An 18,115-nucleotide genomic window follows, 5' to 3' on the forward strand; every position below is an offset into this window, starting at 1 on the left:
ACTCACAGCAAAACAACTATTTAGAGAAACTTGGGAAAACTTGCCCGCTAGAGGTACATGTAAGAAAGTCATATATGATGCATGCAAAAATATACCGTTAACTTAAACACAGCTTTCACTTGCCTCTTTTCTCTATTTCATCGACACATGCTGTCACAACCGTTGGGATTTTTCTCCCTTCTCTCCTACAAAGACAAAAGAATTCCATAACATAAGACATTAATACATTACACCCACTTGTACAACTGACACGAACTATATGGCACCGTACAGATTTACACATATAAGCTTCAATCTATTCAGAAGAGTGTAAACTTATAATAATATCATATTTTGAGGTAATAATAGTAAATTGTGGATCAATGTTTGAGAGTTTGTCACTGAATAGTCAAATGTACAGGGGTACTGTGATTCTCAGCCCAGGGGCTTCCTTGCCCCACTTTATATGCTGGGGATGTTGTTCATGTTATACAAAATCTCTCTTCTCAAACTGAATATAATTCAAAATGATAGGAATGACATGTGAACACGAGTCTATTTGATCGTGCATTTGATACACCAGAAGTTGTGTCAGCGGATGTCTTCCTGCGTCACGTTTTTATTAAAAAAACCACAACAATATTCAAAATACTGTCTATAATGAAGTGTCTCACTTGACAAGATTGGTGATTTTGACCCCAAACACTCCTGTCTTTAATCGTGACGGCAGTCTTTTCATCGTTGTTGCAGCAGTAACATAACGTATGGACACCATCAGACTGTACTGTTAACAAAAAACACAAAATAAAATATTATTTATTTATTTATTTGATTGGTGTTTTACGCCGTACTCAAGAATATTTCACTTATACAACGACAGCCAGCATTATGGTGGGAGGAAACCGGGCAGACCCCGGGGGAAACCCACGACCATCCACAGGTTGCTGGCAGACCTTCCTATATACGGCTGGAGAGGAAGCCAGCATGAGCTGGACTTGAACTCACAATGGCCGCATTGGTGAGAGACTCCTGGGTCATTATGCTGTGCTAGCGTGCTAACCAATTGAGCCATGGAGGCCACCAAAATTAAATAAAATAATTAGTAAATAATGTACTAACGAACTGTGACATAATACCAATGCACTTATCTTTTATTCCTATTGTTTATTCTTATTATTCTAGTGGTAATCAATATTTGACAACGATAACATCAGATATATTCTGTTTTTAATATATCAGATATATTTTTATTATGCCTATACATATTCTAAAGTTAGTCGTAACAGTTGTGTGGAAAAGCTATTAAATCTCTGCTTGACAAGTGAATCTGTGGACATTTACACTTTTTAAGTGCACACAATGTGCAGATATCTGACTAGCTATTATTGCTGACTAGGCAGTTTGTCACCTGTAAATATTGATACGGATTTGAAAATAATGAAGAACCAACCTCATTCAGGCTAATTTCCTTTTCATGGAATTTCTCCAGCCAACTTGTTTTCAACTGAAAAATATGAAAAATCAGATCTGAAATATACACTTAGTGTACCATGCAGATATTTCCCACTGAAACCTTTCTCAAGTAAAATCATCTTCAAAATGATAATGGCCCTTAGTTTAGACATGAGAGGCAGCCTGTGTATACATGTACAGCATGACAGACCTTAAAGGAGAAGAAAATTTAAATACCATTGAAAAGACTATGCATTTCCTCCATGTGCCATAATAAAATTCTAATATGTACCACAAGTTGATAAATTATAAATAAAGTCAGCACCAAAATCCACTGTGGGTGACTCCATTTTGCCTAAGAACTAGTCCTGAAGTCCTCTGTGTTAGGAGGAGAATGCCGTCAAAAACCACCAAAGTGCAATTTGTACGTTTCCGGTAGAACTCTTCTTCCCAGAAGGTAGTGAACAGTACAGTTCGATTTCCGCTTGATGATCGGAAAGCCGGAATGTTAGACATAGGTTCTGAGTTTACACAAACAAGCCAGCAGTTTTAACGACTGTCAATGGCCGAGAGGCAACACACCCCTAGCATAAATTACATGTGTTAAAGATGGAGGATGTGATGGACTCAGTGATTCATGCCAGGCTTTACGTGTATGGTAAGGAAAAATAGCAAAAATTATGCAGCAGGCACCACCAGATAGAAAAAATGTGCTCTTTTCAGCCTATAGTGTCATGTTTTTAAGTTTTCTTCTCCTTCAATTCAATCTTGCCGCAAACCTTTGTTTACAAGAGTTGTGACTGACCTCCAGAGCACTCTTCCCCAGCAGCACATCCCCTTCACTCTCATTGCCACGCCTGTAACACAGGATCCGCAGTGTCTGTGACCCATCCAGGTCAATCTCAAATTCCTCATCCCACACGGGGTTTTTCTCACCCCGGCACACATTTGTCCTCGCTGTCATGAAGAAGTGGCCATACGAATCCAACTCCAGGCAACAGAACGTGTCTGAAATCATAGTGTGCCCATAAATAATAGATATAGACAGTAGTAAAACAAAATGGGAAATTTCCTAAATTTTAGCATTTCATTTCTGAACTCCCAAACCAATATGCCAAAAAGTGTTAACGTTAAAGTACATTTACATTATAATATCTTTAAATCACCGCATAAGGAATACACATCCAGAGTCTGAACTTATGTCTAAAAGTTTTAAACCTGAAAATCTGAACAAAATTGAAGCACCTGTTTTTATATTTTTTTCTATTACTGCATATTTAACCCTCAAGGTACTTTTTTTTGTGTACACATGCATCACCACTCGCGTACAATCTTCCAATACCAATTAACAGATCAATTTGCTTTAAGTTTAATACAATGATGAGAGACTTCAATGTCAATGTTTATTGATACACATTACTCATTGATTATCACGTCACCAGCTATATATGTATATAGCTAGCGGCACCCAGAGTTATGTCCCCTTACCGGATGGTTTCGTCAGCCCAGACAGTCTGTGTATGGTGACATTCAGCACTCCACTGAGCCCATCGTTGTCATCATCACCATCTGTACCTGAAACAAACACATTCAATACTTCATCAGTTCACTGCTCTGTCTAACTATTAAACAGCATTTATTTATGGTAGTTAACAATTTTAATCCGTGCCAAAACCAAACCACTTGTAACTCAATAAACTTCCTGATGTAAAATCGGAACCTCTCAGTCAAATGTGTAGACTGGATACGAACACATCTGACTACACAGGGGCTGACTACCTGCCTTCCTGTCACTTTGATTCTCATAAACCATGCAGCTCACTCACTAATACAGTGGTCTGGGAATACATGAAGTAAAATACAATTTTCTTTCCAACCTTAAGTACCTGTACTGAGTGGATTACAACAACAACGACGAGTGTACTTCTTGTGTAGACACATGTGTCAAAATGCTTTACGTCATGCTCAAAAACATTTCATTTATGTGAGGGTTTCATTATGGTTTGAGGAAACCAAGTAGACCAAAGAGGAAACCAATGCCCATCCATAGGTTCCTGGAGAGGAAGCCATCATGAGCTGGAGCTCACAGCGACTGCACTGTTGTAAGGCTCCTGGGTCATTGCGCCACGCTGACATGTTAATGTCTTCGGTCACTGAGGCCCCAACAGAGCAGTTCCATCCAAATACTAATATACTTCGGTTGCAGTTAACACGAATATTTACATATACTTACTTCTCAACAGTGCATTTCCAACACGGTTCACTTTTGGCAACTGAAAAAAGAGGCAAACAACATTTATTTTCTTAAAAATGTTCAAAGGATACACCTATATACTTCTACATGTAAGGTTATGGTTTAAGCAGAACAGCACTAGCTATACTTCACTGGCCCACATCAAATCTTGTAACATCTTCATATGGTTATGGTCTACAAATGAAAATACTTAAAATCTGTTTCCATATGTAAGTTAGCTTATAAATTTCTCATTACCCAAGATATAGACATACCTGTTTAACATTCTCAATTAGCATCTGGATATCATAAGGTGTTAAAGGTTTGCTTTGGAGATCTGAAACAGAAAAACATTAATCTAATAACTTTGAGCACAAAAAAACGACATGTATATGCATTGTTTAAATTTAAAGTTAAAAAAAGTCAACATGTGCATTATATTGACTGAAATATTCTTTCTGAATAAGACACTATCACTGAATTAAGTCTGCATACATATACAATGTACATCTGTCCTAAACTTGTGTGCACTACTGCTGTCATTCACGAAAGACACCTCTGGCCTAGACACACACCCAGATCAACTTTACAATATCACTGCCTAATCAGCAAAAACACTAATGCATGCTTTGGTCTACAACAAAAATAAAGAGATTTGAACAAGTTTGATTTTAAAAATTTCTTTATTTATTTATTTGACCAGTTTTTTTACTTCATCCCTGTGTTAAAGCAGGCAGAGCAGTAAATCACTGTTTACTGATTCTGATTGTTTGCTTTTCCTCTTGTTTGATTCTGTTGACTGATTCTCTCTTGTTGATTCTGTGTGTATTTTACTGCTCCTCTCTTGTTTGATTCTGTGTGTATTTACTGCTCCTCTCTTGTTGATTCTGTTGGTATTTACTGATTCTCTCTTGTTGATTCTGTGTGTATTTTACTGCTCCTCTCTTGTTGATTCTGTGGGTATTTACTGATTCTCTCTTGTTGATTCTGTGGGTATTTTACTGCTCCTCTCTTGTTGATTCTGCGGGTATTTACTGATTCTCTCTTGTTGATTGTGTGTGTATATACTGATTCTCTCTTGTTCGATTGTGTGTATTTACTGATTCTTGTTGATTGTGTGTGTATATACTCTCTTGTTTGATTCTGTGTGTATTTACCGATTCTCTCTTGTTGATTCTGTGTGTATTTTACTGCTCCTCTCTTGTTGATTCTGTGTGTATTTTACTGCTCCTCTCTTGATTCTGTGTGTATTTACTGATTCTCTCTTGTTGATTCTGTGTGTATTTTACTGCTCCTCTCTTGTTGATTCTGCGTGTATTTTACTGCTCCTCTCTTGTTGATTGTGTGTGTATTTACTGATTCTCTCTTGTTGATTGTGTGTGTATTTACTGATTCTCTCTTGTTGATTGTGTGTGTATATACTGATTCTCTCTTGTTTGATTCTGTGTGTATTTACTGATTCTCTTTGATTCTGTGTGTATTTACTGATTCTCTCTTGTTTGATTCTGTGTGCATTTACTGATTCTCTCTTGTTTGATTCTGTGGGTATTTACTGATTCTCTCTTGTTGATTGTGTGTGTATATACTGATTCTCTCTTGTTTGATTCTGTGTGTATTTACTGATTCTCTCTTGTTTGATTCTGTGTGCATATACTGATTCTCTCTTGTTTGATTCTGTGTGTATTTACTGATTCTCTCTAGTTGATTCTGTGTGTATTTACTGAATCTCTCTTGTTGACTCTGTGTGTATTTACTGAATCTCTCTTGTTGACTGTGTGTATTTTCTGATTCTCTCTTGTTGATTCTGTGTGTATTTACTGATTCTCTCTTGTTTGATTCTGTGTGTATTTACTGATTCTCTCTAGTTGATTCTGTGTGTATTTACTGAATCTCTCTTGTTGACTCTGTGTGTATTTTCTGATTCTCTCTTGTTTGATTCTGTGTGTATTTACTGATTCTCTCTAGTTGATTCTGTGTGTATTTACTGAATCTCTCTTGTTGACTCTGTGTGTATTTTCTGATTCTCTCTTGTTGATTCTGTGTGTATTTTCTGATTCTCTCTTTATTTTATGGATTTCCCAAGTGCTTACTGATTCCCTCATACAGACCTGTCTTGACCTTGGCCTGGTTGCCAATAATGGCTTCACTCCACTCCTCTCGTTCGTAATCCGTGGACATCAGGAAGACATAAGACTTCCCAGAGGATTTGTGGTTGATTTTAAACGGCAGGTTTGGAGAAGCTTGGACCAGAGCAGCCTCCTAATTATGAACATATAAAACATAAACGTTAAGTTTCACAACCAATTAACTGTACAACTTTTAAAATTCTACCATTATTGAAGTGTATACGATAATTACAAACCCTGCCAACTCTACACATGTAGTAATTCATTGCGACCAGTATATGTGCAGTATATGCATCTAAAGTATAAGGGGCCTCCGTGGCTCAGTTGGTTAGCGTGCTAGCACAGCGTAATGACCCAGGAGTCTCTCACCAATGTGGTCGCTGAGCATTCAAGTCCAGCTCATGCTGGCTTTTTCTCCAGCCATAAGGGGGAAGGTCTGCCAGTAACCTGCGGATGGTCGTGGGCTCTGCCTGGTTTCCTCCCACCATAATGTTGGCAGCCGTCGTATAAGTGAAATATTCTTGAGTACGGCGTAAAACACCAATCAAATAAATAAATAAATAAATCTAAAGTATAATTTATTGATAGCGTGCAAACACAGTGTAGCAACACAGTTTCTATGGGATTGCTAGTTAAAGAACCAGAAACACCTGTACCTGTAATGCTTAAGTGAGTGAGAACAATAAAAGCTGAAAAGCTTTTATTTTTTTTTTCAAACTGCACCTCCAAATTAGAAGTACACAGCAGCCATAAGATATGTAAGCAAATGTTTCACACCCCTGGTATTTAAACAGTTGCAAATCCCTGATATGTAAATCCATGCATTTATATGTATATAGTTTACTTCAATTTACATTATCCTCTAAGCAGGAAATATACCACTTATTTACTGACTTTATCTACAGATTTACATGTATCACTCTTATGATAATATACACACAAAAAAACCCCTTCCTTGTCATGTCAACGTGATAATGGATACTACCTTCCTTTAGAGAATGAGTAATATAGACAATACTGGTGAGACAGAGAATACATCAATGACAATGCAATCTGGTTTTACCAGCTCATGAAGCTTTTTCTTCTGTTTTTCAATAGCTTTGGCGGCAGACCGAGATGCAAATGACCAGGATTTCTGTAAACACAGTGAAAAAAAAAAAAAAAATCATTTATCATCAACTCATTAACAATAACCATAGCAAAAACTGTCCGCGTGTTTTCCTACATGCCCCGCTGCTGTTTCATACTGTACTGTTACAGCAGGTTGGACTTCCTCATACTGTAACCGCAGTGTTCCCGTACATGTAGCAGGCCATGTAGATTTACATCAGCTCTGCTCACATACCCTACAACCACATGTATTCACCCCAAAAATAAAATCTTCTTGACAACAGGGGTCATTATCTTAGCCACAGTGTCTATTAGGATCTCCCATAAAGCAACTGCAACCATCATCCACTACAGACACAAGGACGTATTTTCGCCTGATGTATACATCATACACATGTATACCTCTAGTTTCGATGCAGCTACATGCATACAAGCCTCAGCATGCTACCATGACAAAGTCAGGAGGTTTGTAAAGTCCCCTCAGCATGCTACCATGACAAAGTCAGGAGGTTTGCAAAGTATCATCAGCATGCTACCATGACAAAGTCAGGAGGTTTGTAAAGTTCCCTCAGCATGCTACCATGACAATGTCAGGAGGTTTGTAAAGTTCCCTCAGCATGCTACCATGACAAAGTCCCCTCAGCATGCTACCATGACAAAGTCAGGAGGTTTGTAAAGTCCCCTCAGCATGCTACCATGACAAAGTCAGGAGGTTTGTAAAGTCTCTTCAGCACGATACCATGACAAAGTCCCTTCAGAATGCTATTCAGCATGCTACCATGATAAAGTCAGGAGGTTTGTGAAGTTCCCTCAGCATGCTGCCATGACAAAGTCATGAAGTTTGTAAAGTCCCCTCAGCATGCTACCATGACAAAGTCAGGAGGTTTGTAAAATCCTCTCAGCATGCTACCATGATAAAGTCAGGAGGTTTGTAAAGTTCCCTCAGCATGCTACCAAGACAAAGTCATGAGGTTTGTAAAGTCTCCTCAGCATGCTACCATGACAATGTCAGGCAGTTTGTAAAGTCTCCTCAGCATGCTACCATGATGAAGTAAGGAGATTTGTTAAGTCACTTCAGCATGCTACCATGACAAATTCATGAGGTTTGTGAAGTCCCCTCAGTATGCTACCATGACAAAGTCAGGATGTTTGTGAAGTCTACTCAGCATGCTACCATGACAAAGTCAGGAGGTTTGTAAAGTCACCTCAGCATGCTACCATGACACCCACTCACCAATTCTTTTCTACAAATAACCCTGACATAAAGTCAAATACTCATCACTATCTTTACATCATTAAACAGTGACCAAATAGTTTTAACAAAATGATTATGTGAAAAAGGAATGGCAATACCAGGCAGAACTATGTAGAAGAACTATGGAACTGAATCTGGACTCACCTCTTTTCCTTCATTCTCCTTGGCTTTCTTAATCTCTGCCCTCAGCTCAGTTTTTAGGGCAATTACTCGTTTCTTCAAATCTTCCACCTCATCCATGTTGGAAATCCGACTTTCACGGTTACTGTCTCCACCTGAATGCATCCATAGGCAACTTTGTAGATATCTACTGATGCTTTTACAGGCAAGGTCAACCCACTAACATACTAACACAGTTCAACAGCTTTTACTTCTTAAAAGAAGAGTTAACTGATATACATGTATATGTAGTGAGAATGAAGTTTGTCCATATTACTTTCATACATGTTATAAATCAAAGATACTCAATCATACATGTACTTCATGTACATCATACATGAAGATACTCAATCACACATGTACTTCATGTACATCATACATGAACATACTCAATCATACATGTACTTCATGTACATCATACATGAACATACTCAATCATACATGTACTTCATGTACATCATACATGAAGATACTCAATCACACATGTACTTCATGTACATCATACATGAAGATACTCAATCACACATGTACTTCATGTACTTCACTTGTGAAGATACTCAATCACACATGTACATGTACATCATACATGAAGATACTCAATCATACACGTACTTCATGTACATCATACATGAAGATACTCAATCACACATGTACTTCATGTACATCATACATGAAGAAACTCAATCACACATGTACTTCATGTACATCATACATGAAGATACTCAATCATACATGTACATCATACATGAACATACTCAATCGTACACGTACATCATGCATGAAGATACTCAATCATACATGTACATCATACATGAAGATACTCAATCGTACATGTACATCATACATGAAGATACTCAATCATACATGTACATCATACATGAAGATACTCAATCGTACACGTACATCATGCATGAAGATACTCAATCATACATGTACATCATACATGAAGATACTCAATCGTACATGTACATCATACATGAAGATACTCAATCATACATGTACATCATACATGAAGATACTCAATCATACACGTACATCATACATGAAGATACTCAATCATACATGTACATCATACATGAAGATACTCAATCATACACGTACATCATACATGAAGATACTCAATCACACATGTACTTCATGTACATCACACATGAAGATACTCAATCACACATGTACTTCATGTACATCACACATGAAGATACTCAATCACACATGTACTTCATGTACATCATACATGAAGATACTCAATCACACATGTACTTCATGAACATCATACATGAACATACTCAATCATACACGTACATCATGTACTTCACTTGTGAAGATACTCAATCATACATGTACATCATACATAAAGATACTCAATCGTACACGTACATCATACATGAAGATACTCAATCATACACGTACATCATACATGAAGATACTCAATCATACACGTACATCATACATGAAGATACTCAATCATACATGTACTTCATGTACATCATACATGAAGACACTCAATCGTACTCGTGCATCATACATGAAGATACTCAATCGTACACGTACATCATACATGAAGATACTCAATCATTTATGTACATCATACATGAAGATACTCAATCATACATGTACATCATACATGAAGATACTCAATCACACATGTACATCATGCATGAAGATACTCAATCATACATGTACATCATACATGAAGATACTCAATCATACATGTACATCATACATGAAGATACTCAATCATACACGTACATCATACATGAACATACTCAATCATACGCGTAAATCATACATGAAGATACTCAATCATACATGTACATCATACATGAACATACTCAATCATACACCTACATCATACATGAAGATACTCAATCATACATGTACATCATACATGAAGATACTCAATCATACACGTACATCATACATGAAGATACTCAATCGTACACGTACATCATACATGAAGATACTCAATCATACATGTACATCATACATGAAGATACTCAATCATACACGTACATCATACATGAAGATACTCAATCATACATGTACATCATACATGAAGATACTCAATCGTACACGTACATCATACATGAAGATACTCAATCCTACACATACATCATACATGAAGATACTCAATCATACACGTACATCATACATGAAGATACTCAATCATACACGTACATCAATGAAGATATTCAATCATACACGTACATCATACATGAAGATACTCAATCATACATGTACATCATACATGAAGATACTCAATCATACACGTACATCATACATGAACATACTCAATCATACACGTACATCATACATGAAGATACTCAATCATACATGTACATCATACATGAAGATACTCAATCATACACCTACATCATACATGAAGATACTCAATCATACATGTACTTTTGTCCAAGGTACATTATAGGTTCAGTTAAAGTTTACAATCATTTAGTATAGCACAGGGGCCACTTTCACAAAGACATCGCACGTATAGGACAATGTCGTACGACAAATGTAAGGTAAAAAAAAAGTTGTATACCGCTTTGTGAAAGTGGCTCCAGTACTGGTTGATACTGATAAGACTTTACAGGACATCTTGTGCTTTAATCAGAATCTGTGTTTAACATTCCCCTTGAATAAAACTGCGATTAACAGCTGTAAATTCAAATCACTTACCATGAAAGTGATCATTTATGAAAATGATAGCGCTGCATATTTTGAATGTTTTTTTTTTTTTCAGATGTACAGATACATGTAGCTTTGAAACAAACAAAACTTTTTCACTCTTGCTTAATAAATTTTATACCACATGTATATGTTACCTTGCTGGTCTATCCTATGATCTGTCAGTAGGATATCTGTCAGTGATGCAAACCACTTCACCTCAAAGTTATGTCGCTGAGACCTGTACAACAGAGAACAGGCATGTACTCGTTGCAGTAAACCCCCCCTCCCCAAAAAAAACAAACACGCATTTATGTACAAGTATTTATATTAACAAATTAAGTTGAGCATATGTGTTCCAGAAAATACCAGGCAATATTTCAACACACGTGTTATTTTAAACTTGTGGTTTAGTGCACTTGAAAAAGATGATCAGTATAATGCTATATATATATATATATATATATATATATATATATATATATATATGTATGTATAATTTCTCAAACTTTTCAACTTTCATGTATATACACCTTCATAAATTCATATACACCTTCACCTGTAAATTTTATTTATTTATTTATTTATTTATTTGATTGGTGTTTTACGCCGTACTCGAGAATATTTCACTGACGGTAGCCAGGATTATGGTGGGAGAAAACCGGGTACAGCCCGGGGGAAACCCACGACGATGCGCAGGTTGCTGACAGACCTTCCCACGTACGGCGGGAGAAGAAGCCAGCATGAGTTGGACTTGAACTCACAGCGATCGCATTGGTTAGAGGCTCCTGGGTCATTAGGCTACGCTAGTGCGCTAACCAACTGAGCCATGGAGGCCCCAAATAATGTTTATGGCTCATGGTTTACATGAACAATTGCAAATTAAAGCTCACTGACTGAAGATGTAAAATGAGGCAGCTTCTTTCAACATAACTGTAGTTTGCTTTATGATTTTATCTGAAATGATAAGTTTAATCATTTCCAAATGGCTGGTAGTTTAACTGGACATTATGAGTGACAACTTATGGACTTACCTTCCACTGATTTTCTGTTTGGTGCAAATGATGACATCGTTGAACAGGAAGACGTAGCGTAACTTCCGCCGACCGCCCTCCAGCGCTACCAGGAAGCTGTTCTTCACCAGGTGTTGCTGCTCTTCAAGCTGACCAATAAAAGTGCAGATAACAATTTAAGTAACGCCACCAGCCAATCAAATCAGAGGAACAGTTTATTTATTTATTTCGTAATTTCGGCTGTGCTCAAAAATATTTTCCTTATATGACACTGGCACCTGGAACTTTACCTGACCTCATGAAACCTGGTCCACATGTGTGAGTTCATACACACATGTATGTAACCAATTCTTCAATCCCCGATCCTTAACTGCCCATACATGTAACCAAACACTCAATCCATGATCCTTAACTGCCCATACATGTAACCAAATGCTCAATCCATGATCCTTAACTGCCCATATATGTAACCAAACACTCAATCACTGATCCTTAACTGCACATACATGTAACCAAATGCTCAATCCCTGATCCTTAACTGCCCATACATGTAACCAAATGGTCAATCCCTGATCCTTAACTGCACATACATGTAACCAAACACTCAATCCCTGATCCTTAACTGCACATATCTGTAACCAAATGCTCAATCCCTGATCCTTAACTGCACATACATGTAACCAAATGCTCAATCCCTGATCCTTAACTGCCCATACATGTAACCAAATGGTCAATCCCTGGTTCTTAACTGCCCATACAGGTAACCAAATTGTCAATCCCTGATCCTTAACTGCCCATACATGAAACCAAATGGTCAATTCCTGATCCTTAACTGCCCATATGTGTAACCTGACCCTCAATTCCTCTTGTTATTGGGCTAACCGTCAATCCCTAGTCCATGGACCTACCCACCTAGACCCACCATCTCTTAGCCTTTTGCTGAGCCTTACTACACGTACATGCCAGTACCTAAACTTTGAACTGTTATTTTGGACGTAACACTAGCCTTACTGTACAGCAGGCCTGACCTCCTGACCTTTTCTGAAGCCTTAACCTTTACTATGCTGACCTTTCTGCTGGACCTGTCTTGTCGTGAGTCGCCGTACTCCTCCAAGTTGAGGTGAGTCAACTGCTTTGCCTTGAGCAGTTCCTCATAGTCAGGGTGAGTCTTCGGAGTACAATTTATTAGGTCCTAAAATGTTAGACAAAAAATGAATTTGTTAAATCTTATTGTGGTTATACAGGTATTGCCTTTTGTCAATAGACTATTGTAGTGCACTCCAAAGAAACAGGAAAAAAATTATTACAGAGAAACATGTAAAAAAAAATTTCCAAAAACTGAACTATTTACCTACATGTACATCTTCATATGAATTACTGCATACATGTACATTAATAACATGGAATATAAAATGCGTACAGAAAAGACAAGAATTACAACTATTGCAGTCGCTATGAGTTCAAGTCCAGCTCATGCTGGTTTCCTATCCGGCCATAAGTGGGAAGGTTTGTCAGCAACCTGCACATGGACGTTGGTTTCCTCTGGGCTTTGCTTGGTTTCCTCCACCATAATGCTGAATGTTGTCGTGTAAGTGAAATATTCTGGAGTATGACGTAAAACACAAATCAAAGTAAACATAATTAACTGACAACTGACTGTTTATTACCAGACTCTTGCATAAATGGTAATGTGGTAATTTCTAGTAATGATTGATTGCCGACAAGGTTAATGATCACTGGCTATATGAAGACCCCATGTTCAACAGCCATACAGCAGCATGCTTTAGCTGTCTTTTCCTTTCATAAAGCCAAAATATCCTGTCTTTGACTACATGTATAGGCTATGACAGCTGATTCTGTTATAATGTGTAACACCCATGGAATTTATCGGATGATGTAAACTTACATGAAGTACTAAAGTATTCCTCTGTATCCTTACAACTGGCTTAAACAGCATGTCTGCAAAAGAAAGAAACATTTGAAGTCAGACGTCAACAATGCGGAATCTCAAAAATAACTTCTAAACTTAATGGATAAACAATGTCAACAACTTCTAAATTCAGATGGATGTTACTAGCTCATGCTATCACAGAGGTTAATACAACTGATTTAAAACTCACTCTGCAGACTGAGAGTCTCCTTGCTGTTAGGGATGGGAACCATGTTGGCCAGTTCCCTAAACTGCAAGTTCTCCTCTGAGCATCTTCCTATGGTCTCCACAGCCTTGGGGTAGTTTTTCATATAGTCACTGTACACAGGGAAACTGGAGATCTGTGCAGTAGGAAAAGGTCAGTTTGTAATCATCTATCATTTGTGAACACATAAACTGGGAAAATGCACATTTACAGCCAGTGAGCAGAGCAGCCGGCCAGTGAGAACAACAACCAGCTAGTGAGCAGAACAACCAGCCAGTGAACAGAACAACCAGCCAGTGAACAGAACAACCAGCCAGCAGATCAATCAGCTGGTGAGCAGAACAATCAGCCAGCGAGAACAAAAACCTGCCAGTGAGTGAGCAGAACAACCAGCCAGTGAGCAGAACGCCCATTCAGCAGATCAACCATCAGGTGAGCAGAACAAACAGCTGGCAGATCAACCATCCAGTGGGCAAAACAACCAGCCATTGAGAACAAGACCAGCAAATGAGTCAGCAGAACAACCAGCAAGTGAGAGCAACAACCAACAAGTGAGAACAATAGCCAGCTAGTGAGCAAAACAACCAGCAAGTGAGTATAACAAGTAGTCAGGAAGAACAACCACCAAGCAGAGAGCAGACAACCAGCCAGTGAGCAGAATAACTAGCCTGTAAGCAGAGCAGCCATCCAGTGGGAACAAGACAGTGAGCAGAACAATTAGCTAGTGAGCAGAACAACCAGTCAGTGAGCACAATGACTAGCCATTCAGCAGAACAATCTACTGTCAGAAGAACAATCAGCCAGAAGGCAGAACAATTCACCACTAGACTTCAGTAACATGAACTTTCAGCTTATCAATAATAATATCATACAAAACATAAATTAAAAAATAACACACCAACCCAATTTGCCTGTATCTGTATTGACCCCACCCTCTATAATCTCTGAGGAAAATGACCATTTCTACAGTCATGTCATGACAGTGATGTGTTTATGTTGGCTGCATTCTTGTATGCGAATGTGTAAGCCACATTTGATGCTGTATGAAAATGTGCCTGTTGACAAACTGTCGCTAGCTCACATATGCCCAATGGTAAGTGGTAGCTAGATCACGCCATCAAAGTAGAGCAAGCTCCACCCAAGCTTTTATTTACTTTAACTGTCACCAGTTCACTGCACAATTCCACAGTAACCTATACGGAAGTATCAAAAGAGTGCATTGGCCGAGTCTTCCGTGCTGGCAAAACTGCCTAACCATACCATTATCACATCACTGTAACTCTTTTGTTACACATACCACTGTACATCGATTATCACTTGATTATGCCTGCAGTTTTGTTTACATATTCCCTGGCTACAAGAGCTGTATTTCACTTGAGGTTTTTAAGGTTGACACAGGTGCTTTATGTATTTCTGATAGTCATTTTTTACATAACACACTTTAGGCTAAACAAAACTAAAGCACTGCATGTAAATTTGTATGAATCATTGATTCAAACTAAAATTTTTAACATGCTGCTCACTCTGTTGAACTGTTTTGGCATGGCCGATACGGACTCCTGATCAGAGAAGTCCCAGGTTCAACTGCTAGAAAACTAGAGCCCAGAAAACTACTACCACTAAATGTAATATACACAACAGTATATAGGAAACTGTAGTGTTGTTCACTGTTATTAAGGAGCTTGCAATATTTGCTGCATTATTAAACATATACATTTTTTGGTCCATCTGGACAATAGATCCCAATGTATCAAGAATAAAAATATAGTTGTGAAACTGAGAAAACCATGTTGTGTGTACATCTACAGTGTATATGTAAAACTTCAAAATGAATGTAGGAGGAATGTAGGACTTCAGAATGAATGCAGGGGGAATGTAGGACTTCAGAATGAATGCAGGGGGAATGTAGGACTTCAGAATGAATGTAGTGGGAATGTAGGACTTCAGAATAAATGCAGTGGGAATGTAGGACTTCAGAATGAATGCAGTGGGATTGTAGACCTTCAGAATGAATGCAGTGGGAATGTAAGACATCAGAATGAATGCAGTAGGAATATCGGACTTCAGAATAAATGCAGTGGGAACTTATTACATATTCATGTACCTGTTACGAAAGTATCTGAACCTAAACAGGACTTCAACCTGTATTCAGATCACGTCAGTGTTTTCTCCATCACTTGTTACATAAAACTATACATGTATTTATATACTTGTGCCTTTTGGGGCCTTTTAGCCTTTTTTAGCTTTTTGTGAAGCTTAAGGACAGGTCTACTTATACGTACATGAGCACAGAATAAACAGCTCAACTATTTACGTTACAAAGGCACAAAGCTCAAAAAATACCTTTATTAGGCTTTTAGTTATAGGATACTGGGATCTAGTTGAGATGTTTTGTGAGTCTTTTCCTGAATCCAGGTCAGCACGTCAAAAGCTTAGAGGCAGGACACTAACCCACAAACAGTGCGACAAATAACTGTGACCTTCACACGCACAAGGAGATTGGATACAGCTTCAACTCTGGATGTATTCTACGACCTGCCACTCCTTACAACTGATACAATTTGCTGGGCTTTCTGCTTTAGGGATTATATAAGCCACACAACTCAGTACTGTAAAATGTCATATACAGGATAAAATCTCCTACATATACTCATCATCAACAGGTCAAATGGTTGTGAAATTAAGTACACTGCTACTCCAGTCCAATCCAGCTTGTCTGCCTGACAGCTTATGTAATCTGTGTCCATTACTGTACATGATCACCTTATTACAGATCTGTTATAAACATGCATAACTGTAGAAATTCCTACATGTACATATGCACAAAATGTTGGCTTTTAGATGTACTCTGGGTACGGACTGTATTCTGGGTACAGACCGTATTCTGGGTACAGACCGAACTCTGTGTACAGACCGTACTCTGGGTACAGACTGTATTCTGGGTACAGACTGTATTCTGGGTACAGACTGTACTCTGGGCACAGACTGTTTTCTGGGTACAGACTGTACTCTGGGCACAGACTGTATTCTGGGTACAGACTGTACTCTGGGCACAGACTGTATTCTGGGTACAGACTGTATTTTCCTGTTTATTCACAGACAGTGACAACGATGTACTCATCCTCCAGTTATCGTGATGAGCCATGATGATGGAAAATATGATCATCAGACAATGTTCCACAAGTAAAATAAATTCTTAGATGAAAAAATCTTAAAAGCCCGATCAGGTTTTACCTTATTCCCAGAAACACTATGTCTGTATTAAAGCTCTGATGGATAAACAGGGATTGTCTTGTGTTTTTTGGAACAACATGTAATAATGATAAACTGATTAGAAACTGATTTATCTCTCTGATCACTGTTTAACGAAAACACTAAAGAATTAATCATTTATACAATGACGGCCAATTTGATTGGTGGCGGAAACTAGAGTACCCACAGTAAAATGTGACAAAACAAACTTTCCCATCTGTGATGGCAAATGTGACTGATGGGCAAAAAGTTGACTGCTATGAATATTCATGTATAAGTGGCCCATTGCAAACGACACAGACTGCTCTGTTGACTTCTTATTTCCACAAAGTCCACAGAAAAAATAAGAATGCTACAACATTTAGAAATTCCTTGTCCATGGCCTCAGATGAACCTGTCAGCATTATGAGTCAGCATTGTGAGTCAGCATTGTGAGCCAGCATTGTGAGCCAGCATTGTGAGCCAGAATTGTGAGTCAGCATTGTGAGCCAGCATTGTGAGCCAGCATTGTGAGCCAGCATTGTGAGCCAGCATTGTGAGTCAGCATTGTGAGCCAGAATTGTGAGCCAGCATTGTGAGCCAGCATTGTGAGTCAGCATTGTGAGCCAGCATTGTGAGCCAGCATTGTGAGTCAGCATTGTGAGTCAGCATTGTGAGCCAGCATTGTGAGCCAGCATTGTGAGCCAGCATTGTGAGCCAGCGGGCAGGAGTCACACAAATTAATAACATCAGGC

General features: G+C 38.3%; 1 protein-coding gene across 3 annotated transcripts in view; it reads right to left on the bottom strand.

Moving 5' to 3' along the window:
* Nucleotides 1-18,115, bottom strand: part of LOC135476117 (active breakpoint cluster region-related protein-like) — a 57,657-nt gene that overhangs the window by 3,289 nt on the left and 36,253 nt on the right. For all 3 annotated transcript variants that reach the window (XM_064756021.1, XM_064756020.1, XM_064756022.1), the window contains 15 exons: nucleotides 14,115-14,265; nucleotides 13,901-13,953; nucleotides 13,064-13,186; nucleotides 12,016-12,143; nucleotides 11,140-11,222; nucleotides 8,300-8,430; nucleotides 6,854-6,925; nucleotides 5,773-5,923; nucleotides 3,940-4,001; nucleotides 3,665-3,704; nucleotides 2,920-3,006; nucleotides 2,237-2,439; nucleotides 1,430-1,483; nucleotides 654-763; nucleotides 124-185 (listed from right to left, as the gene is read on the bottom strand). In XM_064756021.1, coding sequence (XP_064612091.1) covers nucleotides 124-185; nucleotides 654-763; nucleotides 1,430-1,483; nucleotides 2,237-2,439; nucleotides 2,920-3,006; nucleotides 3,665-3,704; nucleotides 3,940-4,001; nucleotides 5,773-5,923; nucleotides 6,854-6,925; nucleotides 8,300-8,430; nucleotides 11,140-11,222; nucleotides 12,016-12,143; nucleotides 13,064-13,186; nucleotides 13,901-13,953; nucleotides 14,115-14,265 — 1,510 coding nt within the window. The remainder of the gene's footprint in view (nucleotides 1-123; nucleotides 186-653; nucleotides 764-1,429; nucleotides 1,484-2,236; nucleotides 2,440-2,919; nucleotides 3,007-3,664; nucleotides 3,705-3,939; nucleotides 4,002-5,772; nucleotides 5,924-6,853; nucleotides 6,926-8,299; nucleotides 8,431-11,139; nucleotides 11,223-12,015; nucleotides 12,144-13,063; nucleotides 13,187-13,900; nucleotides 13,954-14,114; nucleotides 14,266-18,115) is intronic.

This window comes from Liolophura sinensis, chromosome 10 (genome assembly GCF_032854445.1).
Source record: "Liolophura sinensis isolate JHLJ2023 chromosome 10, CUHK_Ljap_v2, whole genome shotgun sequence".
NCBI classification, from domain to species: Eukaryota; Metazoa; Mollusca; class Polyplacophora; order Chitonida; family Chitonidae; genus Liolophura; species Liolophura sinensis.